This window comes from Aythya ferina (assembly GCF_964211825.1).
Source record: "Aythya ferina genome assembly, chromosome: 12".
Lineage (NCBI taxonomy): Eukaryota > Metazoa > Chordata > Aves > Anseriformes > Anatidae > Aythya > Aythya ferina.
The window spans coordinates 14559712-14586047 of NC_140308.1; the positions used below are offsets into that span (position 1 = coordinate 14559712).

A 26336-nucleotide genomic window follows, 5' to 3' on the forward strand; every position below is an offset into this window, starting at 1 on the left:
CCCAGCCCATTCACTTCTTCCAGAAACTTATTTAGTAAGGTGCAAAGAGGGGGTATTAGGGCACACTGAACATTCACATTAAGCGGAGCCTTTGCTGCATTTTTTGATTCACTGATTTTTCATTTTTCACGTGATGTTATGAAGTACAGATTTGACCTGTGCCATTCTTTTATTGAGACTAGATACTCTTTGCCTCCAGTTCTCAAGTGTAGTTATTTGAAATGCAAACATGTCTGGGTGACTTCCAGTGTTTAATGTTCTGTGCAGAGAAGATGCGGAAACAGAGAGAGTAAAGGTAAAGGGGAAGAGGCACGACCTAAATGGTTTTGTGGCTTCAGACTGAGAGCTGACTAGATCTGGGAGGAGTAAATCTGGGAGAAATAAAGGGTGGTTTGCAATTAAAAGAACTGAATCCACTTTATTATACTCTGTAGATACAAACAAGATTCATATTGCTAGTTGCCAGACATTCATTGAAACAGTTACGCAACTAAAGTTACCTTGATTTTAGCATTAATACTCTCTGGAAGAGCATTTATATTTCCTGGAAAGCTGCTGTTCAGGTTGGTGGTTTGTATTCCCTCCTCTTTTGGGGTTGTCCATGTTTTCTTAAACAGCTTAATCCAGTCAAAGAGGAGGGAGCACACCATGGGGTCAGGACCCTGTGGTAGGAGTGGTAAATAGGGCTGAGCTTGTGCAAGAAGGTCTGCAGGTTAACCAGGGGCTGAATGCATTCGATTAGAACTAGTCGTTAGATGCTCTCTAATAATGGGTAGTTTATAAAAAAATAATCACTGGCTTTTGGACTATTTATCAATTGCTGAGAGACCAAGGTTGTAGTGAGTATGATGATGAACACTCACCAGTGGTAGTAGAAGCTCCTAATAAAATATGGCTCCGTGGCCGTGCTCTCTCACCCAGCCCTGAATAATAAAATAATGGAACAGAAATCACCATTGTTGGAAAAAAGCCTACGTACACAGAGCTGCCTTCCTCGCAGGCAGCAGCCTGCAGTAGCACTCACTAAGGTGGCGTGCTGCTGTGCTGGAAGTGAGAAGAGCTTCGTTGGGCTCAAAGGAGGCTCTCAGAGCAGAACACACACCGGCTTTGTTGTGCTGGGTGCCAGGCACCTGCCATATTCCCTGTGTCAATGCTGATTAGAAATCCCTTGGCATTTGGCAGGAGGAGGCACCTGTAAGTCGGAAGGGCTGTGTCACGCTGCTGCTGGGCCTGCTTACCAGAACCAGAGCCTGGTGCTTCCACCTCTTCATGCTCTGCAGTTTGTTGGGCTGTGCGTGCTGAAAAATCAGAGCAAAAAAAACTTTTTAATGACACCTGGTCTTCTGAACTGTGGCTTTTGGTGGCTTTTGGAAAATGGTGCTTTAGGCAGAGAAATACCTTTGAGCTTTAAACAAAATGACCTTCTGTCTCTGGGCGCTTTCCGTATGGTATTTATCTAGAGATCTGGGTAAGTCTTTACCTACCTGAGATGCTTCCTCTGAAAGAACTGCAAACTTCTGACCCAGTGAACACTCTCATTTGATGCTTTGCTTCACCACCAAAGACATGAGCTGTACTGAGCTCCAGTAACTGGGGAGACATCTGTATCTGTTTTATTCCTTAGTTTGTTTGAGTGACCTGCATTTGTACTGCATTTCTGGGAGAGAAGAGATGCTAACCTGATCATCCTGTCTTTATTACAGTTGAGGTTGCAGCTAGAACACACTTGATTGTCAAGGTGGTTTCTTTAATGATTTTTTTTTAATTAGGTAGCATCACCAGAAGAAATTGGGTTCAGTTTTGCTATGTCAAGTATAATATAACATGGAGAGCGTTGTGAGCCAAAATATATGTAGACACCTAACACCTTAATGTCATTGTTCTTTCTTTGTTATTTTATTTCTCTGTTCTTTTATACTTTCTCAGTTTGGAAGAAGGTTGGATACCTTGATGGACTATCCAGATGTAGGACCAGGGTAGGATTAGAATACATTTTTCATCTCGAACAGTGGGGGTGTTGCTCTGTCTCCTGGGAGGTGTTCAGGAGCCGTCTGGACACAGTCCTGGGCAGCCAGGCAGAGGTGGCCCTGCTGGAGCAGGGGCTGGGCTGGGTCACCTCCAGAGGCCCCTTCTGTTCCCCCAGCAGTCCCGTGTCTCTGTGCAAGGGCTGGGGGCGAAAGATGCAGTTTCCAGCAGACCAGTCAGTTTGACAGGTAAGGAGCCAGGTGGGGAGCTCTGGCAACAAGCAGACAAGGCTGGCTCTTTTCTCAGTAAGCAGGAGGTGCTCCCAGGCTCCTGGTTCCCAGCAGCCTGCTGGTTCCACCTCCTTTTCTCCTCCATATCTGCATTTTACTTTAGAAAGTGTAATTTGTCATGTTGTGCAACAGAACAGATGCATCTCTGGCAGCGCTTACCCCCATATGCCTTTTGCTGTTACTTTGAACTCTGACTGTCTCAACAGATTGAGTTTGTGCTCTTTATTTGTTTGAATTGGGCCAGGCTGTAATTTTGTTTGGGGTTTCTGCACTGCAGGGCATGATGAGGGCTTTATCTTTGAGCTGGACTTCTCAGTGCAGGGCAAGTAGTACTTAAGGATAGAGCAGACCCAGAGCCTGGGCACGGATTGCCAGAAAGAGGAGGAGAGAGCCCCAGAGCCGGTGTGGGTGAGCTGAGAGGGGCTGTGCAGGGATGGCGATGGGAGCAGGGAGGGCTTCTCATCCCAAGGCCTTGCCTTGCACCCGCCTGAGCTAGAGACACTTCTAGCTGGCTTGGTGTTGTATGACCACCCTGGTATTTCCCCAAGAGACTGAAATGCTTTCTAATGAGGGAATACATTGTCCTCTCAGCATCAACACTCCTTCCTTGGGTGCGTCGTGACATCCTTTTTGAGAAATGTGTTTGCCACCACGCTGTACGGGAGATGTGTGCGTAATGAACCCCATGGAAATAAACACCATTTCTCCCCCTCATGAATATTTGATCTATGATTTATTTGTCTGCCCAGACTCGGACTAATAGCATGTCAAATGCTGCCTGTTTGTTTTCCTGTTGACATATTTCTATCAGCGGTGTCTTCTGTCTTATGGACAGGAAAATATTAGCAGACTTATAAAACAATGGTTTAACGAGAGCAGTTCTTTGATGTGAGCTAGATGAACTCCACTTGGGAGAATAATAAGCGATTAGGTGGAGGGGAGGGTCTTTTGTCTGCTGTGAAATTATTCACATTAGGCTGGAAGAAGAGTAAATCGAGACTGACCGACTCCAGCAGAAGGTCAGACACTGACGGTGCTGGCAGGGCCGTGTCTGCAAGAGCAGGGCTTGCCTGTGTGCCCTCTGAGATGGCCATATGGAGACTGCAGGGCGTGCTTTTGCATCTGGGTGTGCACCACAGTCATGCCAGTAAGAATCAGGCTTGGTATCAGGGAAAAGGCTCGGTGATAGCAAGCAGGTCTGAGAGAGCTGCAGGAGAGCAGTACGAGCATTGCCATGGGGACAGATGCTAAAGGCATGGCCTGAATAACCCGTCACATCTATTTCGGCATTTCTTTTCATGGTTGGATGCTGAGCTCGCCTTTCTGCCTCTGAAAAGAGCCATCAGTGGGAGTGTTAAAGCAAAGAATAGCAAATCGGTTATTGGGTTAGGGGCACGGTGAGCACTTGTGGGTACTTCTCCTGATGAGGAGTCAGAGCACCTGGATTTCCATCTCCACTCCCACATACCCTCACGAGTAGCGTTAGGCAGGGTTGTCTCTTTCCTTTTCCTTGCCTATTTGTAAACTGGTAAACGTTCAGGAGGGATAGAAACTCTTCTTATGTGTTTTATACAGTACTTAGTTCAGTGGCTGTTTCATCTTTTAGAGATGCTGAGGCCCACTGTAATACAACAAACAATACAAGAGTTTTGTCAGAGGTGTCTTTCCCATTACTAGGTGTTTTCTGAAGAAACTGGCTTGATTTTCTCCACAGCACAATATTTCTACTAAAAGAGAAGTTTCCACTATAGAAAGCCTAGGATTTGGCCTTCAAAATTGGCAGTAGGAAAGGCAGAGACAAGAGCTCCTGCTTGTATTTATTTCAAGGGCTGGCTTAGGATTAGTTTGGGGTTAGTGGCAGTCCAAACTTGCACTGGGAGGGGTGAAAGTGCTGCAGCGTCGCTCTCCGCAGCGCCTATTGACAATGCACTCTTCTGCTTACAAGAGACAGGCTGTCAAAGAAATGTAATTAAATAACATGATGGAGATTGGCATGCTTTCATTCAAAACAGCAGCGTCCCAAATCTAAACACTGAACTGATTTCTGCTTTGAATAGCTGCTGTCCGTCCTGGCTGGTTATCTCCAGTTTCAAAAAGACTTCCGTCGGGGAGGAAAACAGCTCTCCTAAAAGCTGCTGGCAGAGCTGCTCTGACTCCTTCTAGTCTCCTGCACTTTTTCCTGTTCGTTTCTTTTTTTACGTTTTAGGAAAACATTCAGAATTTTCCTGCAATCTTTGATATCGGGAGATACGAGCAGAAACACAGACTTGTGTATCTAATTGTGCACTTGGCCTTATCTTTGTCTGCAAGGCTGATGTTTACCTTTGGAAAGGAAATTATTCTTTTTGAACAATTCTGGACTCTAAGCTTTCATCATGGCTTTCCAATTTGTAGCGCTTTGCTTCTAGTGCCCTGTCAGATGCTTGGTGAAGGTTTAGGAAGATAATGTCCTTAACAAAAGGAAAAAAAATACATATTTAGAAGAGAGCTCTCTTTAATGATAATCTGAACTGATCAAAAAGTTCTCGATAAGCCGATCTTTTACATTCAGTAAGGACAATGCTAAGACACTGCAGTTAAGCAGGAACAAGCGGTTGTAAGAAGAGAGAAAGGGGACTGTGGCTGAGTAGCAGCTCCTTCAAGGAGGATCTGGGGCTCACAGATTGATGGTAGTTGTACGTCAGCGGGCAGTGCCATGTTGCTTCAGCAAAGCCAAGCCTTACACGGGGCATGCAGAAGCAGAGATGTTGTCTGCAAACTGTACGGAGTGTAAAGAAATCTGTCTCCTCTACCTAGGAATGGTAGGGCCAGAGCTCAAGTGCTATCTCCAGAAAACCTAAATGCAAATAACATAGGTCTGGAAAGTGCCAGCTGTGAGGGAAGAATGAAGGAGATTCTTCTTGGCTTAGCAAAAGAAGGCTGGGAGATACAAGAGTGGAACAGGCGTGATGCTAATCTCTGAATATGTGGATGTACGGAGATATAAAGGAAGATGCTCTGCAATGAAGTAGAAAATGGATTCTCTTTGAGCAGGGTGTGAACAAGACCTCATGCCTTCAGTGCAGAAGAGTTCAGGCCTGACCTTGAGAAGAGCTTTTCTAGCAGCCCAAGTGGTTATGCAAGGCACTAGGTTGCTGGCAAGGCTGTGCAGTCGTCCTCTCTGCAGGTCTTTAGTGACAGCTTTCACCTAATGAATTTTCACTTTGGCAGAAAAATTGTGTTTGCTGGGTTATAGGAAGGGAATGATTTTCTGCACATGTTTACTGGGTATTCTTGCCAATAGTAAGTGAAAAATAAGCTGTGTAACGTTTCCAAAATGCCTCAATTTTGCTAGCAATTCCTAGAAAACACAGATTCCCTTAGCTCCTGTATAAAAGTCATGCCTGGCTTGAAGGGTGCAGTATTTTGTTTCAGGATTTATTAATACTAAAATGCAAAGTAACTGTAATGTGAGAACAGAGAAGGGACATATATTTCTTTCAACCTGTTGCACTGGGGTTCGTGTGTGTGAACAAAGACAACACTAGGTAGTGTCTAGCTAAGGTAATGAACGATTTCCTGTTATAACATGTCCCGTGTCTCTACAGTCCCACCAGTCAGGCTGTGAATATCTTAAACTAGGAGGATGGCACAAAAAATGAAAACTTTCATAAAGTTTAATTAATGGTGATACTGTTTTCCTTGGTGAGGGGGATCTAATTCTTACCACCATTAGCAATGGCTTACATCGATTTTTTTCATGTTTTCTAATTATTAGTAGTATTGTGTGCTTTTAATAAGCTCAGAGGGTCTCAGTGACGGCCACAGGATAAGCATAAACTTAGTGCTTACAGAAGTTGGGTCCTTACATGACCCTTCTCTGTTTCCTTTGTCACGGCACTAAACCTGCTGTGCTTCTTGAACTTTATCTGAATGAGTGCTGCATACTGTATTTATATCAGACACACTTTTTGTTTGCATTTTGGCTTTAGGAAATGTCAGAATCAATCTTATACTAATGAAATGTCCAAATTTCATCTCAGCTATCAACATAGCTGCTAATCCTATAAAATGTTTACTTTCTGCCTCTCTGGCTATGTATAGTAACAGAGAGTCTGCCAACTTAAGCACTGCTGACAAACGTCTCCCTGCTGCTAGTCGGTCTAATAAATGTTATTTCATTGAGTAAAGATTTAAAATTAATTAATTAAATGTCATTACAATCCCTTACAACCTTTGACAAGTTTGATCTCACTGCAGACCAGTAAAGGTAGCTACCTGAGTGCTGTGTCAGTGCAGCCAGGATCTCACGCCGTTCAGTAATGGTTCATGTTTTCATCTCACAGTTTCTTAACTTTAATCATTGTGGAATACAGCTTTTGTTGGTGGTGCCCATATTTTGGGGGAAAATGTGGAGGGAGACAGTAGAGGGAAAGGTGGGCTGTTCCAAGTAAGGCAAAACAGAGGCCCAAGGCTGCTGTGAGCATGGTCCAGCTGTCCTAGCAAACCGTACTGAACGTAACCACAAAGCTCCCAAGCCTTTCACAAAATAAAATGATGTAATTTTTTTTCCTGTGGCATGCTCAAAGTGAGAAGTCTGTAAGCCTCAGCACGCAACTTAGGGCTGCTTTGCTTGTTGAAGGCTGTGCTCAAATGTTTCAGGCTGTCCACAGAGCAGTGTGAGTCTGTGTGTTTGTCGTGTTTAGTTTCTAAGCTTCAGGCCCTGATCTGCCACATCCATGTATCTGGAGTAGCCCTTGGCATCTATGCAACCACCACCAGGAGCAGGAGAATGGTAAATGTATTTGCATTGGCATAGTGCCTGAGGGATTACCCAGGAGTAGGGCCCTGGTCTGTTGACCACCATAAAAAAGATCTCAACAAATGTTTTTGAGACTTCTGATACCCAGGAAATGCTTTGTTTTAGATGAGAATTGCTAGGGCAGATAACAGAACCCTTCACTTTTAATTTTCTCAGATCAGACCTTTCCCTAATAAATCAGCCTCTGGAATGGCCAGTAGAGACCCTATTAATTCACCCTCCTTAAACAAGTTAGTCAGGATTTATGGTATTAGTATCTTCTCTCTTTCCAGGTGAACAAGGAAGGTCTGATTTTCTGGGTGAGCATCCATTGCCTGTCATGTGTTCAGGAGCAGGAATCTAACTTTAAAAATGTAAATAAGATCTCTTCAGACTGATTGTATGTACTGCATGCACATTGTTATCAGAAAACGTGAAAAACAGCAGCCCATGGGCATCTGTTCTTGGGAATTAGTTTTTCTTTCCTCTTGCAGTGGACAGTTGTCCTCGTCTGATTCTCACCCTTGCTGAGACTGATGGAGTTTGTGTAAGGTTCACAGTGTCATACTTAGAGAAGGTATTGTCATCAAATCCATGTTACAGAAGGACAGAGCAGTACTGATTTAAATCCATGATGTTTCCTATGGTGGCAAGAGACCAAAGACACCTTTCTAACTCTACTGTACGGGACTCAAAATGATCCTTAAGCAGGGCTGCTTAGACGGGATCTCACATGTCAGGAAGTCTCAGGCAGCGAGGCAACGCTCTGTGCAGGAGCAGAAAGGTGTCACTCCTCAGCGCCTGATGAAGAACCATCTTCTGTTTAGTATTTTTAGCCTTCTCTTTCTGTTCAGTTCCTGCTCTGCCACTTAATGCAATGCCTGTTTGTTGCAGCCTGCTTTTAGTTTGGTCCTTTTAAAAGCTTCCTGAGGCACAATGATGCCTAGAAATTAATGTATTCCCTTCCCGCACATCAAGCAGATGTGTGTATATTGAGTTAGTGTCTCTAACGTTTAGCTGAGTTCTTTCCAGAGGATAGTTGAATCACTGCTACGTACCAAACCCATTTGTGGCCTCTCCTCCTTTAACTATAGAGAGATGTAGATTTATATATACGGTATTTTTAGCTTTAATTGCCAGGCGTTTGTGTGACTTGCATGTATTTATAAAATCACCAGTCCTCAATGTGCTGCACTAGTGGGCAGCACAGTGCTCCAGTTGTTTAACGTGGCTGGATTCAACAGCAACACGTGTAAGGCAGCATCAGCAGTCATGCTGCCAGTAAGAAAGAGTAGTTGTTATCTTTGCCCACCCATCTTTTTCTTACTGGCAGGAACAGAAGCCTTATTTGAAAAGGTTACAGCTGGTTGAGAAGCTGAGGAATTCACTTGAAGTGATAGGCAAAAGCATCCTTGCCAAGGAATTAACGTGCATTTCACTTAACTGTACAGCCAGGTTAGGGTATCCCCTGCCTCTCATTCTCTCCTGATGTTCAAATCACACAAAGCCATGTTAGTTACTTCTCAGTAACTGTGGTTGGAGTCGCTCATTTTACATACAAATGGTGATGCCTTATTTTCTGCCAGAAGAGAGGGAGATCTTTCCAGATACCTGCAAGTCTACTTTGTATCATATCGCTTCTTGCTGAGGCAGTCAGCAGAAGTAACTCTTTGGAAGAGCATCAGTCTTGTCCTACGTTTTTAGCCATAGCATAAGGAAAAGTGCCTTCATACTCCGAACTGAAAATACCCACTTGGAATTGCATTGTGTTTAGCAAAGTAAGACATCATAAGGATGATTTCCTGGAAATCCCCCCAGCACCTCACAATGGAGTGCCCTTCCGACTGTACTAAGAAGACATGCATTGTTCAAGTAAAGTCTTCAAGTAAAAATATAGATTTATTTTAAGCACGTGAAACATCAGGATAGGCACAGTTATAAATACAGAAAAGATTAAATGTGGCAATACACTTGGAGCCAGAAAATGCAAACAATAAATTAGAGGCAAAGCTTGACATTTCAAATATGAAAACCAGCTGAAAATTGGTTCTTTTTGGTACTAGACATTCTAGACTTCGCTCACCTCAATTTTAGTTTGAAAATATCCTGTCATTCCACTCCAACTTTTTATTAGAAGCTATTTGCATAAATACCTGTATATTTAAAATGCTGTATAAAGTGCATTCAAGTGAAGGACAGAAAAAGGAAAAGGCTCCATTTCCAGTGCACTAGACGGGACTGAGGCAAAACATACTCAAATCATTGACCAGAAAGAGCTTGGTTTTGAATCAGACCCTACAACCATAATGAGTAATGGCACAGTAATGCAAATATGGTTTCTAGGAGACCATTTTAGAGTAGGTATAAACTACTGGAACTATGGTTTGACAGCATATTTACCTTTCAAGTTTTGCAGAGCAAGGTCACATTCCTCTGTTGATAACTATTAGAATGAAAATATGCTGAGTTTTGAAATGTTCCTCCTAATGTGGTCCTGAACAGTTGTTATTGTAAGCAATATTCTATTTATTTTGAAATAGTCCATTAATTCTTGGGTCTTATTGTCTACATTTTCTTGTGGTCTGTGAACTGCTATCTTGGAATTCTGATTAGTTTTCTGTTGTATAGAAATGCAGCCACTTCCATCTCTAACTAGCCTGTAAGCCTAAAGCTGTTACTGTTAACATCTCAGTGAAATAGCATGTCCTGTTCAGAAGGTTAGGCTTTACAGTTCACAAGTAGTTAAGGGAAATCTAAGGACAACTAAAAGAAAACACCAGCTTCAACTCTCAGCTTCCTGTAACTAATTTCTGTCTCTCTGAAGAAAGGCTAAGGGATATTTGCAAATTAAAACACTCTGGTATAATTATTTTTTGCCTTAAGACGTGTCAAAGATGTAGAAGAATTGAGCAGCACCAAAAATTCTACCTGTTTTTATACATTGGGACTCCTCAGTCTCTACTGTGAAAGGTCTTGTCAGTGCTGGAGCCTTTTAACCCTCTTAGTACATCTGTTGCTTTTGTGGAAGCATGAACTTGGAAGACAGTGAGCAACCATTCCCAATGGTGTGATACTGGCATAGAGGACAAAATAATTACAGTGTTTTTTCCCTTACACTCAAACAGGAATAGCTCTTCGAGATACGAAAAGTAAAAAAAAATAATAATGAAACTATATATATATATATTTTTGAATTGCAACTTTCATCTCTTTTTTCTCTCAGTTGTGCTTATGAATAGGTAGGGAAAACATTCTTGTAGAATTCAAGAGATGAATTCTTCAACTGTTCTCAGTCATCCTTTTTGTCTGAGGTACCTGAGTTATCCTCTTCGTTGTCTGCAGGACAGACTTTATTTCTTGCCACTGGTCTTGTTTCTGAGACTGGGACTGCATTTCCAACTGGAGTGTATTTGGCTTCAGGTGGCTGAATGTCATCTTCCTCCAACATACCTAGCTGGTATCTCTGTAGGTCTAAGTATGTAGTAAACAGCTTGGCATATTCTGGATGCTTGAGTGCAAAGTCTTTGAATTCATCTGAAAAATACAAAAAACACAGATACTACAGTGTGGCAACAGAACCAAAGAAAATTTCAGAGCCTGCTCCTTTTAATGAAGGTGATCTCCAGTTAGGTTTTTCTGAAGCATCTCAGACATATGCAAAGTATCTGGGTCTGTGCTGCAACAGTTTTCCCCAGAAACTATATGTAAACCAGCAGATATTTTTGGGAAAAAGAGGTGTCACTGTTGGTATGACCACCAGAGTGCTCTTCATTATAAAAGGATGTAACTTACCGTAGGACAGCTTCCCAGTTTCATCTGCATCTATTTCTTTAAAGAGGTTAGAAACATCAAGTTCAGGAACCCCCAGAGCTGACTGAATGATACAAGCAAACTCATTTTCCGTTATAGTGCCATCCTCATCCAAGTCAAAGAGCTGGAAAAGATGTAGGTGTAGAAATGCTTTAGCATTCGTATGCCTGTGAACCTTCTGCGTACAAACCAGCCACCCATACCCAAGTATTCAAGTATTCAAGAGATGATTTGTGAACAATGCCTGGGATTTGAAAAGTTGACCAGCTGACTGGTTCCACCTCAGCTACCTTCTCTTACAAGAGCTTTTATGTATTTTCTCTGGAATAATACTAAGCAGAAATTTAGAAGAGCAATGTACATGCTGTAGTTGGGATTAGAATATTCTGTACTAGGAAAAGTATGCAGCAAACCTGTGAGAGTAAAGAAATCTCACAGCATTAGCTCTGTAAGAGAACTTATACAACACTTTAAAACAAAGGTTTATGATAATTGTCACTGTGAGCTATACTGAGGGTCTGTTGGATTCAACCACTCTATACTAGCATATCTTAGGTTTTAGCCTTCCAATTTAGTCTTCCAGTTATGGCACATCTGGCATCTGATAAACCTGCCATAGTTTACGCTCTGATGTAAAATACCTAACTTCTAGTATATCTGACCTGTCACCCACTAAGTAATTATTATAATTAAGAGGAATTTTGGTGACTGGAATGCAGGCAGTGCATGTACACTGATCATACCATCCTTCCCAGCACAGCGACAATATGCATCTGCTATGAATCACCCCCTTGAGAAATACAAGGGATGGATGGCTGTAATTCTTAAGCACTTGCTACAGGCAAAGAGTCCCATTATGAAGGACAGTACATTTAGTGGCAAAGAAAACAAGTAGCAAAAGAAAACCCATAGTGCCATTTCAGGACAAAATGGACTTTTTACCAGCTGAACCAGTCATTTCACATTAAAATTGGGAATGACAATGAATTACAATTTTTATAATCAATGCAACTGTTACAGTACTGAAGAGTGTAGTCTAGAAAACAAAAGAATAAAGCACCAAAGGCTTGCTTCTTCTGAGGAATCTATAGTAATAAACCATCCTCCAGAAGCATCAACAACTTTGAACAGCTGTGGCACTTATCTGCAAAACAACCATAATAATGGATTGCCATAAAAATATGGGCACTTCCTGAATAAGAATCAATATTAAAATGTATACAGTTTAAGATAAATATGATCAATATCTTAATACAATGTTCAATGCTGTTCATAAGAGGACAGTGGTGGGTAAAATACCTGAATCTGTGTCAAATATCTACTTAAAAAAAAGGCACTTAGGCATTTTTGTGTTCAAAGATTCAAAAATGGGCATCTCTGGTTCCATGCTGCATGCTTGTACTTGGGATGTGAAAGGTGCTACCACTCCTCAACTGCCCAAACTATCAGGAAACCATAGGACAAGCAAATATATGATCTCTGATGCAGCCCAATTTTGGATGTGCTAGTCCTGAATAGCCCTTCTTGATTCCTCTCACCCCAACCTCCTAGGCTGTTAACAAGAGGGACTCTACTGAGTGCTTGACTCAAGAGGATATTGTTCCAATAGTGTTCCAACTATTGTCTACTTGCGACACTGAAGAATCACAGCAGAAAAAAACCTCAGGGGAAAAAACTGCAAGTGCTGCTGAATCATTTTTGGAGTTAGCCTGCCAAGTTACATATTCATTAGTGCCTTCACATGGCTTTTGAAACCCTTTTCTATGAAGTTGATGCCTGCAAATCTCGCCCTCCCCTTCACACTCTAAATGTCAATTGGTTTAAGAGAATTACTCACATTTGCATAACAGATTGAAGCTATAAACTTATGATTTGAAAACTAACAGATTCACAGTCAGTCTTGATTTGTCAGGTTTGTAGATTTACACTAAATTGAACTTACCTTAAATGCCATCTGAATAGTCTCTTCTGTGTTGGCTGGGTTACAAAGAATAGACAAACCAATTACATACTCTCTGAAGTCGATGGTGCCATCTCCATTCTGAAACCAAAATATATATGGCAGGAGTTATGGCTAATAGTGCAAATCACTTTAAAAGCTGTTGTACTAATCAACTATGCAACATGCACTAAGACAGCTACAACATTAAGGGCCTTTTTTCTTCCTGGATAAAATACTAACAGCTTTCAAACTTTCATCCCCTTCATAGGGATGAAGTAGCAAAATAGAAATTGATCCCCAATTTGGGGCATCAATAGGTATCAATTTCTATCTTATAAACACACAAGTGAAAAGATTTAAAACAACTTAAAACAAGGAGATTTTCTTTTGCATATGGCCTCCAAGAAACCCCTAACAAGAACTGGAATACAGGTGCTTAAGGGAAATGGAACCGTTCATGTAGCACTATCTCAGACTAATGCAACATCCTAGAATAAAAAGGGCAGCAGTGAGGCTGTTGCCTTGAGTTAATTCTTCCTAAGAACCTTCAGCAATAAAATATACGCCAGCAAAAGTACAGCCTGACGACGCAGTAAATCAACATGGTCTATCTTAAGCTTTTCTTTGAAGCAAATGCATTGCCCTACATGCTGTTTTGAAGCAAATACATTGTAAGCTAGAAATGCAATGAGTTAATTGTAGCAGCCTGTCTGATAATTGCAGTTTTGACCTGAATGAACATTTCCACACGGTAACTACACAGCTCTTTCAATTGGAGCTTTCGTTGATGGGATTTGTGATTAATTCCATGTAAGCTGCATTGTATTTCCAGACAGGGAAAAGAGTAGACGCCCACTGGAATACATGTTTAAGTCAGTAATGTTCCTGTGACCACACTGAAAGTTTTCTTGATGGTTTTGGGAAACATCCAGCCTAGGGAAGCAGCCATATGTTAGCGTTGGTGATGAGACCCAGAGCAGCTAATGAAAGCATAGCTGTGATGACTCGCAGCTCATAGTTTGGAACATTCACAGTTAAGGACATTCGTCAAAAACATTGGAAAAGCAAACAAAAATGTAAAGCAGAGTTCCTTTCATGGATAATGTGCTGTACATTTCAAGACTTTTTTTTTTTCTTAAGTGGACTCCCTAAGTCTGAGAACGAACAGCACAAAACATTTCAGCCAAGTGAAAGAGGGGTGGTCTCCTGGGTAAATCTGTAGTGAACAGCCAGAACTCGCTTCTATTCCTGGCTCTCCCACCAGCTTCCAATGCCCACTTCAGCATACCACGCTTAACCTTTCTGTTCCTGGTTTTCTCCTGATGACTAGTGGAATATGGAGCTCCCCAGTGGAGAAATGCTAAGGCTGCTCTGTAGAGTGCTTTGGAAGTCTTGGGCTCTAGAAAACAGGGATTTCTGTTAGTGGGATTAGATCTTAAGATAGTTGTTTAGCAAAAATATTAATAGTTTTAAGTCTGGTGCGTGTCAAGGGATACAACTTTTGTCAGCTTTTAATCGTTGGAAAAGGGCAGTATTCTCTCCTAAATGCTGTTTTATTTAATAGTCAGTTGTGTCACTGTGCAGCAGAGGTTCACTTTAAGTATTTTGGCCGTGTCGCAGTTCTCCTAATTATAAAAGCCCTAGCTTTGAAATGTAACATTATAAACTTAAACTCTTAAGACAACTGAAGCAACAATGTAGATAATAATTGTCCAAAGGGCTTTGGAATATTATTTTTGGACAGTTTTATAGATTTCATTCTTAGCAAAGGATTGTTTGATGGCATTAGAATATATAAACATACACAAAGTTAAGAATATTTATCACAGAAAAAGAATTGGACAGTAAACTTAAAATTAATTCAAAAACAACTTTTGAAATTGGTAAACACAGCTTTGGCTGCACATGGAAAAATGACAAGAGCTAACAAGGCTCACGTTACTCTACTTAAAGTGTTAAAACCCAATAATCAAAACTGAGAGCAATCTGATACAGAGAACGCCAGCAGCTTGAGTATGAAATGAAATTACTATACTTGTAAGATCATGTTGTGACTAGGTTTACTAAGCCCTAGGATGCTGGCTAACTTCCATATGCTCTGGCATTTTGGTTAAGGAGAAATGATAGGGTTTGTTGCCTGGGAAGAGAGATGGAAATAAAACTGAAAACACTGGAAAACCTTCCATGTTTCTGTAGCACCAGCACAAAAGAGCAACTACAACAGTTGTTGTACACATACCTAGCTGTGTTTGCAGCCGATACACCCAAGCGTATTTTAAGGAATCGTGAACTAAGCTCCAATTCTCTAAATATCAAAGTAGAACATGTTTATGTGTTTTTAATTATATTATTAAAATAACCAAAAGAGTGTAGCCTCAACAGCCCTGGTTTTCTTAAAGCAAACAAGTTTTCTGCTACTATCTGTGCTACAGCATGTGGGGTAACTAGGGTTTTGATGTAGTTTTTATATAATATAATGAACCTTACTCTTTGGAGAAGGAAGTTTCCACTGCCATAAACAGTCTCCATTTATGGCTGCGCAAGGAGATCAAAGCTAGATAACCAGTTAGCTTTAGGCAGCTGGCAAAGCTCTCTGCAAGACAGATGCAGTCAGTAAAATTCAAAATACTACTGCCCTGAAACTCGTATTGTACAAAGGCGACAGGAAAAATGAAGTGCACATGTGCAGTGGTCATTCCTGTTCTGATTAGCTAAGTAAACCTCGAGCTGGCTACAGGGCTACCAGAGAGAAGCCACAACTGGACCACCTGGAGAGGAACTGCACTTGCATGGCTCGTGTTCACACCCAGGCTCATTATATAAGAGGCTTTTGCTCTCAGTCAAAAATTTCAACTGCCTGTTGCTACATGCAAGTTGTATCTTGTCAGAAAGGGAATTCTGAAGCAAACCTGGTAGGGTGGTGCTCCCCTGGAGGCATCACGTTTTCTCTCAACACCCACTTTTCTGTTACTCAGAGAGCCCAAATGCCCCTGTGGATAACTGCACTTTTCCATTGAATACCTGGGGTGAGGGTGAATGTCATTTGAAAGGGACTGACTTCTTTCATCACAGTTTGAGCCAACACAAGTATTTTTACTCTTTGTGTTACCTGGCTTGGTATTAAACACAGTGCAGGAGGAAAAAGAAAAAAAAAAAAAAAGAGCAAAAGCTGTAAGTTTCTTCCTAAGTTGCAAGTAAAAAGCTGTTGCAAGCATACCAGGGAGGAGATTTGATCAGTTTGGAAAATACTTGGCCGAGTGCAACTCTAAGATTTAAAAATCAAAAGTATGGGAATGTAGAAACCAAACCAAACCTCAGTACTGCATTAGCATCCAGTTGCCTTGCAGGTATTGTGTGGTATTTCTGTTAGTCACCGATGGAGACATTGCAAGGAGCAGGGGCATTGGACTCCTACACATGGAGGCTGTGCGCAGCTGCTGCCTGCTCCACTCCTGGTATCACATTCCCATCGGGCAGCACACACCCTAGCCAACTTGCTTTTAAAGCAACCCTGCTGAGAAATCTTCCTCGTTAGTTCGCAGAACAAGAACTGTTTATCCTCAACTATGTATTCCTTAATTCAGAAAAATACACCTTTAGCAGTTGGTGTTATTTCTTGTTGTATTACTCAAAATTCAACATCTTGAAACTCTGCCATTAGCCTGAGTGGGATGCTGCACCCTGATGCAAAGTTATGTCTGATAGCCAGAGGTTGATTTTGGCTGGCTGGCTGCTGTGTGACTGCATTACTACGGCAAGCTTCTCTAAATATAAATGTAATATTTTAAGTTGTTTTCATTATAACTATAATAAGGTTTCAAGGAGAGAGAGAAAAGATACGGTAATAGAGTCGTAGGAAGGAGAAAAAGGTTGTAAAAGTAGCCTTATATGCCTTCAATTTTGCCCTGGCTAGCAGGTAGAAGTGGCGCTTCTACTCAGGTTTTGTTTAGCAGACAAGCATGAAAAAGCAGAAATACGAAGGAAGTAAAATATGATTATGTAAATTCATTGATCATTATAGTCATTGAAACTTTAATGTTTATTCCCTTGTTAGAAATAACTGCACAACTTATGAATTCATTCAACTCTACTGGTGACTGCCTTCAGGCAAGCAGAGCTTTATTTCAGCTTACTGAATGCTGACAAATTGGAACAGTAACATCACAAAACCCCACCAAACTTAGAGCTTTTTAAATAATGGCTATATTCCTATGCAAGCCTGCTTTATGTGAGGAAATAACTAAGCTTTGATCCTTCAACATATTCCCTCATTTCAGAGTCTAGACATAGCTTTCTGAGACAGACTTATGCATCTGCACAACTGATAACTTGCACAAACCCTCCAGAATAGCAGACTAACACATGCACAAGAGGAATCACAGCACTTAAATCTAAGCTAAGTACCTCTACCTACATCTACCCTAGAATAAGGAAAAGACTACAGCTTGATAATACAGGATTGCAGTCTTCCATGTGGATCTTTCAGATAAAGCTTATTCTTCTTTGCTATGCTTTCACGAATACATGGTCAGCTGCAGCCAGTCGTCAATGGTTACTTTGATCTGCCCACTTCCATTTTGGTCCAGGGACTTGAAGGTCCGGAACATGCTGTCCAGGCGCACCAAGCAGCTAATGAAGTTGTTAAAATCCATGCTACCGTCCTCGCTGGCATATCTGCGCACGATTACCTGGCAGAGCTCTTCGTTCAGGTGGAACCCAGCAGCCCGCAAGGCCTCCGGCAGCTGAGCTCTCCCAACAGTGCCTGACTGGTTGGTATCATACTGCTTGTATACGCACTGCCATTTCTTGATGTTGTTCCACAGATATTTGAACTCTTCAAAGCCCAGTTTGCCATTTGTATCGTTGTCCATGACTGCTACCATGCTACGGCATGTGTCTAAGCTGAAGCCATCTGTCTTCAGGTCTTGATGTCTGGAAAGCACTTTGTTCAGGATGTCCCTTAGCTCGGTAGCAGATACTTCCATATCATCTCCAGCCAGCTGGACAAAAAGGCGACGGAACCGTCTAATCTCCTCGCTCTCATGAGCTTCAACATTTGTAAAATGGTTGTAAGGAGGTGGAGGTGGCTCTGGATTATACTGAGCTGCTGCTTCACTTATGAGATTGACAAGACCTCCAACAAGTCCTCCAAGATTCCCTCCATGTCCGCCTCCTGTGAGGAGACCTCCAAGGCCACGTGCGAGGCTTCCTCCACGGCCACTACTGCTTCCTCCACTCAGCAAAGCTTTAGCCAGGAACATTGCAAAGATTTTCTGAAGGGAGTTACTCAGAGATCCAGTGCTTCTGTAACTCTCCGAAGCCGTATTGTGTCTGAGCTGGGTGTGGGCAGAACACAGCTTATCTGCGTGCTTAGACTTTACCATGTCTGTGCATGTCTTCAGCTGCCAGAGTTATCGCAGATCTCAGCAGTTTCTGCCAGTCGTTGATATGCCTCTGCTTCTTTCTTCTTGTCTGCATATTTAGCTTTATGAGATTTGATAAATCTTTTTAGCAAAAAACCTGAAGAGACTGAAAGCCAGAAAGGACAAGTCTCAAGAAACATATTCTCATAACTGAAGCAGTTTGAAAAGAGCCCTCCACCTTAGTGTGACCATTTCTCTGTAAAGCTTCTCTCCTAAAGATGAATACAGGGAAAGCTTACTAGAGTCTCAACTGTTCTTGCAATATTTTATGCCTTCAACTTTTTGGTGAATTGTGCATTATGTTGCAAATTCCAGTCACTGAAGCAGTTGTGCCAGAAAGGGGAGGTGAAAAGAGTCTTGATTGCCTTTAATTATTTTGGTTGCCACACTGTACTTCTCTTACATTTGTGCTGTGCTTCAGAACTCAGCTATGTGCTCATAGGAGCCAACAGTCCAAGGCGAGGAGGCAGGAATGGAAAAAGGATGAGTGCTTTATCTGCTAGAGCTTCTGTGCATTCAGCAACTACAGAAATACATTTGACATATCTATTTTAAAGTCTGTAAATCCTTTGTATTTGGGAAAATCCTGGAAGTTCAAATCAACACAACAACTTGCCCTCCCAAGGACAGGTGTACTGCTAGATCTAACTTGACTAGGAAGAGTGATGCTGCATTAGGAAAGCTCCCAAGATGAGAAACAAACTGGTTCATAAGCACTTCCAGTAAAACATGCTGCTTCCAGTGTAGCACATATGGGACACATACAGTAAGATGAATTCTACACTGTACTCTAGTTACTTAGGTTTCTGGTGTAGTCAGAGGGGCACATCCACACAGCAATTTTCCCTATCTTCAGGGACAAGTATAAAATCTGAAGAAAAGCCTAGATGATCAGATTAGCACTGGCACATGCCTTCTTTATGGCTGGAGACAGGCAAAAGGAGTTTTTACAGTGTCTAATAGCACCTTTCACAAACACAGCAGGAACACACTCTAGTTAGCTTCAATCTGCCTTAAATTATCTACTTATAACTACAGCACTTAATTAAGCTGTCAGAATGTAAATGAGAGCAAAATCTCAGTAGGCAAAAGCAAATATTCAGCCACTACCAGCGTGGAGATTATCATCTGGTGATGGTGGTGCAGCAACTTGTTCCAAGACATGGCTGTTAACTCACAACTCCAAACTGACCAATTTCTTTCCATCAAAACAAAAAATGGTAACTGTATGAGTCACCCGTCTAGCTTGTGGAATTGCTAACCAAGAAGCATTTACTAAGCTGGATGTAATGAATTAAATATCCTTTGGGATGTAGTTCTTAACAAAACATTGCCAACAAATCTCCAGCCAGGTAACAGACTACTCACCCTATCGAAGAGGTGAAACAGCTCTCTGAGGACATCTGAAATAGGCAGCTTCAAGTACTCTGAAAACTCCTCAATTCCAATTCTTCCCCCTTTGGAAGCACTTGCAATAGCAGCAAAGGTATCCAACTGCTCTCTGACGTGATTCCATTTTAGGCTATGCAAACATGAAGGAAAGGAGGTTTTTCTATACAGCAGATCTTGAACAGATGGAATTTCAGTAGGAGTTATTATAGTGTTCAAAGACAAAAAATAGCCAAGAGTGTGAGTGTACAGCACTGGAAATGCTGTACTTCCAGGCTGATATTTTGTATGAAATCAGCAATTAAGGACTGCCCCCCCATGGCCACTAGTATTAAAAGCAGCCAGTTCTATCCTTGGGTATTTCAGAATTCCTTAGATTACCTTCCCAAACCTATTATCAACAGGCTAGTCCAGTGGAGATGTTTTGTTTTCATTGCCATAAATTCAGGTATAACATTATTTTGCTACGTTAGGTGTTACTGTGAATATTTCTTTAACAGAAGGGTATATATCGCAACTCTGTTAGCTAACTCTCTACCCAAACACTAATATTGCTGCAGCCTGGGAAGCATCTGATCTCTCTATAAAATTACAGCTCTGTACTTTGGTAAGAATAATTATGATTGCCATGTAACTACTGAAGATTTTTCCAGACAGAGTTGTATAAATAAGTGTGTGGCACATATGTAACAAGTCTAGATTCACAGTGCACAGACTTTATATTTGACCACAGCCATGCCAGGTCAGTTGTCAGGTCACTTTTCTTTTTATAGATGACAAATGAACTGCAACGTGGAAGTAATTATTATCACCAACAGCTTAACTTCCCTTACTTGAGTTTCTTGCTAATTTTGGTGAACTCCACCAGCCCTGCTTCCATGGGCAAAGTTAGCTGTCCTGCTGAAATCATCAGTCTGCAATCTTCAAAAGTATGATCAGTGACTGGCACGTTCAAAGCACTGAAAAACAAATTAAGAAAATTAAGGAAAAAGAAAATCAACTTATTATATAAAAATGACCTTGAGTTGACTGTTCCTGTTCCCACCACCTCAGCTTGGCTTTGCTAATATACAAAACACAAAACGATAATTCATTCTTGCTTTGCTGAAGGTAGGATAGAGCAATACATTTTGTGAAGCCATACTTTGAAATGTTATGGCAGTGTCATGATGGTTTAAGATTTACAGTCTTGTAAATGCATTCCAGTAACCTTAGAGAACCATTTACATATTCTTGTCAAGCAAGTAAGGCAGGATTTTACTTCAGCTTTACATGTTTTGAACATATTATGTTCCAACATAATCTGCTTTATGCTCTACATAAAAGCAATCCAAGGGTGTTTTGGTATAGGAATTTGACACCTATGTATAGCACATAGGACTTAACTGTGTGACAGTGTACCTGGAGTACGTGGCTAGGATGTGTATGAGCATATATCAAAGGATATATGGATAGATATGAAAGAAAAGTTCTCTAAGATTTTATTTATGACATTACATACGTTGCCATGGTTTGTCGGACTCTGTTGGCAAAAAGAACGGGATCTTTCTTTTCTTCCTCAGTAGGCACATGAACAGGCAAAAACTGAAAGAAAGGAGTTATCTGATCAATTTAGAGTCACCACTTTATTAACAACACGGACAGTTTCTTATTATTGTCTGGAATAGGGGAAAAACAGGAGAAAAGGTCAGCCATGCAATGAAAGAACTGGACACTAGAGGTCTCAACTGCTTTAGAAACAACTCGGGCTCACAAACAAGATTAGTCCAAACTGCTTCTTAAAGGTTGGTAGAAGCAGTTTTAAAAAAGAAAAATTAAAACTCCAAAGAAGAAAATTAAATACATATGTAGTTAGAAAATTAAATGCTGTGTCTATAAGAATGCACATCTGAAATCCTGTACAATCATTTTTAAAGATTCCTTATAAATGATGTTATTAGTGGAAAAGTATGTGTAGGATTTGTAAGTTTTTTTTCCATACATGCCACAGTAGCACCCAGTACCTGTTAATTGTATCTGTCAGGATGTGATCGATAAGTTTCCTGTAAGTTTCTCCTCTGTGGTAAAAATGGGATCTTAGCTCTGAATTACCAACAGAGCGCTAAATGGATACTGATGCTATAAAATTGTGCAACCCCAAGCAGAGAATAAAAAAGCCCAACAAAACAACCCACTCTTTTCCCAAGCTCGGAAAACAGAGCAGATATCTAAGCAGATGTCTATTACAGCAGGTGTGTGTGCAGGTATGTATTCTGTTCTTCCTCCTTCAGTCTACAGAGTGGTCAGCTGCAGCTCAGATTCCTGTACCAATTCTCATTTGTGAGTATCAGTTATCTCACTTACGCTCCTCTAATCCCGCAGTCCTGCCCTTCAATCCTAGACTACAGCAATGCTAGAAGTGTAAGATGTTGCACACTTCATTAGCAGACACAGTTGCTAAATAGCTGTCAACATGTTTCTTCAGTTTTTTATCTAGTTGTTGGTGATACACTACCATAATGGTAACTACATCCAACTGGTAACTATAGATACAGTCCATCCTGACCAGCCTTTTTGTCTTTGATTTTAAAGTATGCTGCCTCTTTATGACCAAAACCAGTAAGTTCATGGAACAAGTTATCTGTCAAATAGCCATAACAATTCTCTGTTTACAGCCAGGAGTTTTCTCTCCCGGAAGGACAGCAGGGGCCCAGCAGTTCACACGAAGTTTTGAGATTTCATTCCTTCTACAAGGAGCTTCCAGCTCTGTTCAAGGCTGACACATGTCCCTGCTTATTACAACTCCCCTGCAGAAGTCATGTAACCCTTAGGTTGAGGAAACACAGATACTTTGTACACACATGGAGAACAGTGTTATCACTGGGTAAGATGAGAAAACAAATCTGAGAAGTTTATCTGTGTAAACATGGTTTATGGTCTTGTAGGTGGTCATTATATCATTTGAGGCTGAGGTCTTGCTCAGGCAGCAATTTAGATTTTTGGTAGGTGAAACACCACCTCTTTTTCAAAAAACCTGCCTACCACTAATTATTCATAAAACCAGTTTGCCAGAAACCAGAACAGGAGGTAAAGAATTTGGTTTCTTGGCCTCCCAAGGAGGCATGCATGATCTCACACACACCCAGCTGCTTATCGGGTGATGACTACTAAGTATACCTTTGCTGTCAAATTGCAATCCTATAAGAAAAATTCTTCACAGCACTTTCAGTATCAAAAATTCTTCTCTGATTTGCTTTTGACCTGGTCTATCTTCTTTCAGAATTTTCCAAATGCTGCAATTTTTGCAGCCATAAAACTCACGGCCACGTTCACTGTTTAATTGTCAATATACACAATTTGGCTAGATACTTCCTCGGACTGCAATTCTGCATCATGGTTGATGCACTGTAGGAAGAGGCAGAGCAGTACGGATGGGAATGGAGAGGCTGCTTGTTCACAGCATGTGGCAGTCCACTGCTAAAAGGAGTAGTCTGATTTCCTCCCTCTGCAGGTCAATCTGCCCCTTCTCTTTGGTCTTTTGGTAGGACTTTTGCATCAATGATTTGCAATTATTTTCACCCTGGGGACACGTGCTGCTGTGAAAGCTGTGTATTTCTTCATGTTTTGGTTTCACCTTTGGGAACAGAATTTATTTTCTAACAGGCAAGTTTGAGTTCCATTCTGAAGTAGGAGGAAATAAACCTCCTACTGGAAGGGCTACATTAATTACTTCTTGTTCCCACGTATATGAATTACACAGGTATGTCCTTCTGTGTAAAATCACGGGGAGAATTCTATCTTTAGTACACATTCCATAAATATAACTGTTTACTGCATGTATTATAGTATACAAGATGCTCCCTTAAAATGAATTTAACTGACAACAAAGACTGTATTGCTAGATTTTAGTAGCAGCAACACTGCTTGTGTTCAGAGAGCTCTGCACAACTTTGTGAGTTCTGTATTTTTCAAATAAGCAGCAAAAGCTGTCTGAATTTCTCCCATTACTCAGGTCCCTAAACCAAATTGCTTGATACTGACAATCTTTGGGGTCTGTCATGGAATGTGAAGTACAACCCTTAAAGTGATCACAGCTGTTATCTGGCTCCTCACGACTGCATTCTGAACGTTGACTCTGACAGGAAGCAAGCTGTTAGAGTACGTGTACTGCTGTTATGAAGTGTGTACTTTATGTCAGTTGTCATTCGTCTGTCTGTGTGCTCTGCTACTGATTTTACTGATCAAGGCTCAGCTTTCTCCACAGTACAAACACCGGAGTCCTTGAGCTCTTAGTTGCAAAAGCCTTTTAGAGTTCAGCCTGGGAAGGTGGTGAGGAAGACAAAGAGGTTTTCAAGGCAGCAGGGAAATGAGAAGGTGGGAAAAAAAAGACAAGTTACCTTTACCAGTATGTATTATAATTGTTAAATGGACATAGCAAGTTAGCAATGATTTCACAGTGCTTTAAAAATAAAGGCTTTTCTGCCAGCTTTCATTTAGGAACGCATCAGGTTAAGTGATACAGAGATGCGGACGACAGATCTGAATATATTTTCACCGTGGTACTGTTCTTGTTGCTGAGACATTTGTTTATAGATCACTAGCAGTGACTAAGAACGTGAATTTATGCTGACGTACGAACTCAGTAGGAGTTACTGAATCTTAGTATAAGATTATTTTTAATTCTTACCTCAACCTCTACTCTTGTGAAGAGCTGACACATCGTCATTACAAATAGCTCTTTTCTGCAGGTGGAGAAGAGAGAGAAAAAAAAAGACAGTTATTTTAAAAAAAAATATTTGCAGATGAAACATTCTGAAGCATTGATGAAAACACAGCCAATATTGGGCGAGGTTTTTAAGTACCTTGCAGTAAAGTTTCCTGAAATGTTGTTTAATGTTTTTCTATAGGGATTCTGCATACACTGGCTGCCTGCTCACTGGGCAGGCATCCTGTTATCAGTTGTCATACTTATTAACAATACTATACAATTCTTTGGCTAGCAAAACGTGTATGTGTTATTTTATCTTTAAAGAGGTGAACACATAACGGATTTTGAAGCTTTAAGAGCTTTGATTCTGAGAAGCAGCTTTACTTCCCTATCTTTTATTCTCTTATCTGCAAAACAGCCAGTAACTTCCTTCTGCAGAACTGAAGCAAGGATCTGTAACTATTTGCTACCCACTTTGCAAATTATAGTCATGTTTACACAAATATGTTAATTAGTGTGTCCAGGACCTTCAGTGCTTTAAGAAATTGACAAGTTTTAACAGGTAGGGAGAGGAAGAAGCTGGGAAAAAGAATAAGCATATCCACTTCTATTTATGACTTGTTCACTGAGATTTTTAAGCAGAAATGTACATTTGCTCTCCACTTTAAATCATGTAAATTAGAGTAGGAAACTTTAAAGCAATCTTTCTTCTGTTCCTGAATTTGAAAAAATAAAAACGAGAAAAAATGCAGAACTAAGTGATCCTTTTTGCTCTCTGCAGGAATCCACCCTTAATGCTTGATTTCCTAGTATGTAATTTTAGGCATGACACTCAGTAAAACACAAAAATAGAAAAGTAACAAGTGAAAGCAGAAACTGGGTCAGGAGGTTTCTGAGAAGGAGACTGGTACTGTCCATTCTGGCTGCAATACCCAAGATGTTTTATGAAGACTGCAAGTTCTGCATTTTCCCTCACAACTAAAGACAATTATTTTAAATCTTTGAGTATAAATGCTTCGTTGGAGTAATCTATAGCATGCTACTGAATCTGTACTATATATTACTATCAGCGTGCTGATAACTGACAGCAATAACAAGAAAAATCTAAACTAAAGAAGATGGGTATTTTCATCTAAGTCAGCTTTCAAAATGTCCATTCTATAAGTTTGTGAGTGGTAGGATTAACTAACGATAGCTTAAAAGACACTTTTAAGTAGAGCATTTAAAATGCTCCACTTCGCTAGTTCAGATATGTCTCAAATCAGTTGTCTGAAAATTTTAGTCACATCGTAAATCAGTAGTGCTGCACTTAGATGCATTACATATTCCACATGAAAGTATGGTCTATGAATTCTGCAAATCCACATAATGTTCTAGTGAGTGTTTATGAGCTGAAAAGTGCTTCCCAGACAGTAGTTTTGGTATTTTCAGTACAGTTTATGGAAGTTTTTTAATAAAATATTTTATCATATCAGAAGACCACTTGTATTGCCAAAAAAAAAAAAAAAAAAAAAAAAAAAACACAAAACAAAACAACAACAACAAAAAAAAAGCAACAAAAAAACAAGACCCATAGCCAAAATGGTCTGTTAAAACATTTTTCATTGTTTAATTGTCAGAAACTATATTTAGCCTCATCACTGGCATCTCAAGCAATTGCTTTTGTTGAGTCAGGTAAAAGCAAAAATAATCCTACATGTCAGAATAGAAAGACAGGGAAACATAATTGTTTTGCCTGTCTTCTTCACCTATTGTCATGTTATTCTTCAAGGAAAGTGTGGAAAAAATAGATGGAGGGGATAAAATAACATTTATTTTCTCTTTTTTCTATACCATGTAGGAAACTGTTAATATCAGTGGTCTTTGATGGCCACTGATTGTTCCCAAAAGAAAAAGAATTTCCAGTTTTCCCTTGGTCTAATGTAATATGCAAAACATAGGAGAAAATTAAACAAAGCAGTGGCAGAGATGGAAATAATGTTTTCCTGTTTGAAAACTCCTCCTCTACCCGTTCAGATATGAAATCTACTGCATGACAGCATTATCTCCA

At 40.6% G+C, this 26336-nt stretch overlaps 2 protein-coding genes and 1 long non-coding RNA gene across 8 annotated transcripts in view; 1 reads left to right on the forward strand and 2 right to left on the reverse strand.

The window, feature by feature from the left end:
• The window catches only part of LOC311443265, a 328368-nt gene that overhangs the window by 125856 nt on the left and 176176 nt on the right, over positions 1–26336 (forward strand). The window lies entirely within an intron of this gene.
• The window catches only part of LPCAT2 (lysophosphatidylcholine acyltransferase 2), a 29591-nt gene continuing 12170 nt past the window's right edge, over positions 8916–26336 (reverse strand). For both annotated transcript variants that reach the window (XM_084533321.1, XM_084533322.1), the window contains 7 exons: positions 24266–24320; positions 21101–21183; positions 20433–20558; positions 19579–19732; positions 12788–12886; positions 10828–10969; positions 8916–10569 (listed from right to left, as the gene is read on the reverse strand). In XM_084533321.1, the coding sequence (XP_084389447.1) occupies positions 10325–10569; positions 10828–10969; positions 12788–12886; positions 19579–19732; positions 20433–20558; positions 21101–21183; positions 24266–24320 (904 nt within the window). In that variant the 3' untranslated portion in view covers positions 8916–10324. The remainder of the gene's footprint in view (positions 10570–10827; positions 10970–12787; positions 12887–19578; positions 19733–20432; positions 20559–21100; positions 21184–24265; positions 24321–26336) is intronic.
• CAPNS2 (calpain small subunit 2) lies at positions 16876–19565 on the reverse strand. The gene has a single exon (XM_084533323.1). It carries the CDS (start codon positions 18169–18171, stop codon positions 17302–17304), a length of 870 nt encoding a protein of 289 aa, XP_084389449.1. The 5' UTR covers positions 18172–19565; the 3' UTR covers positions 16876–17301.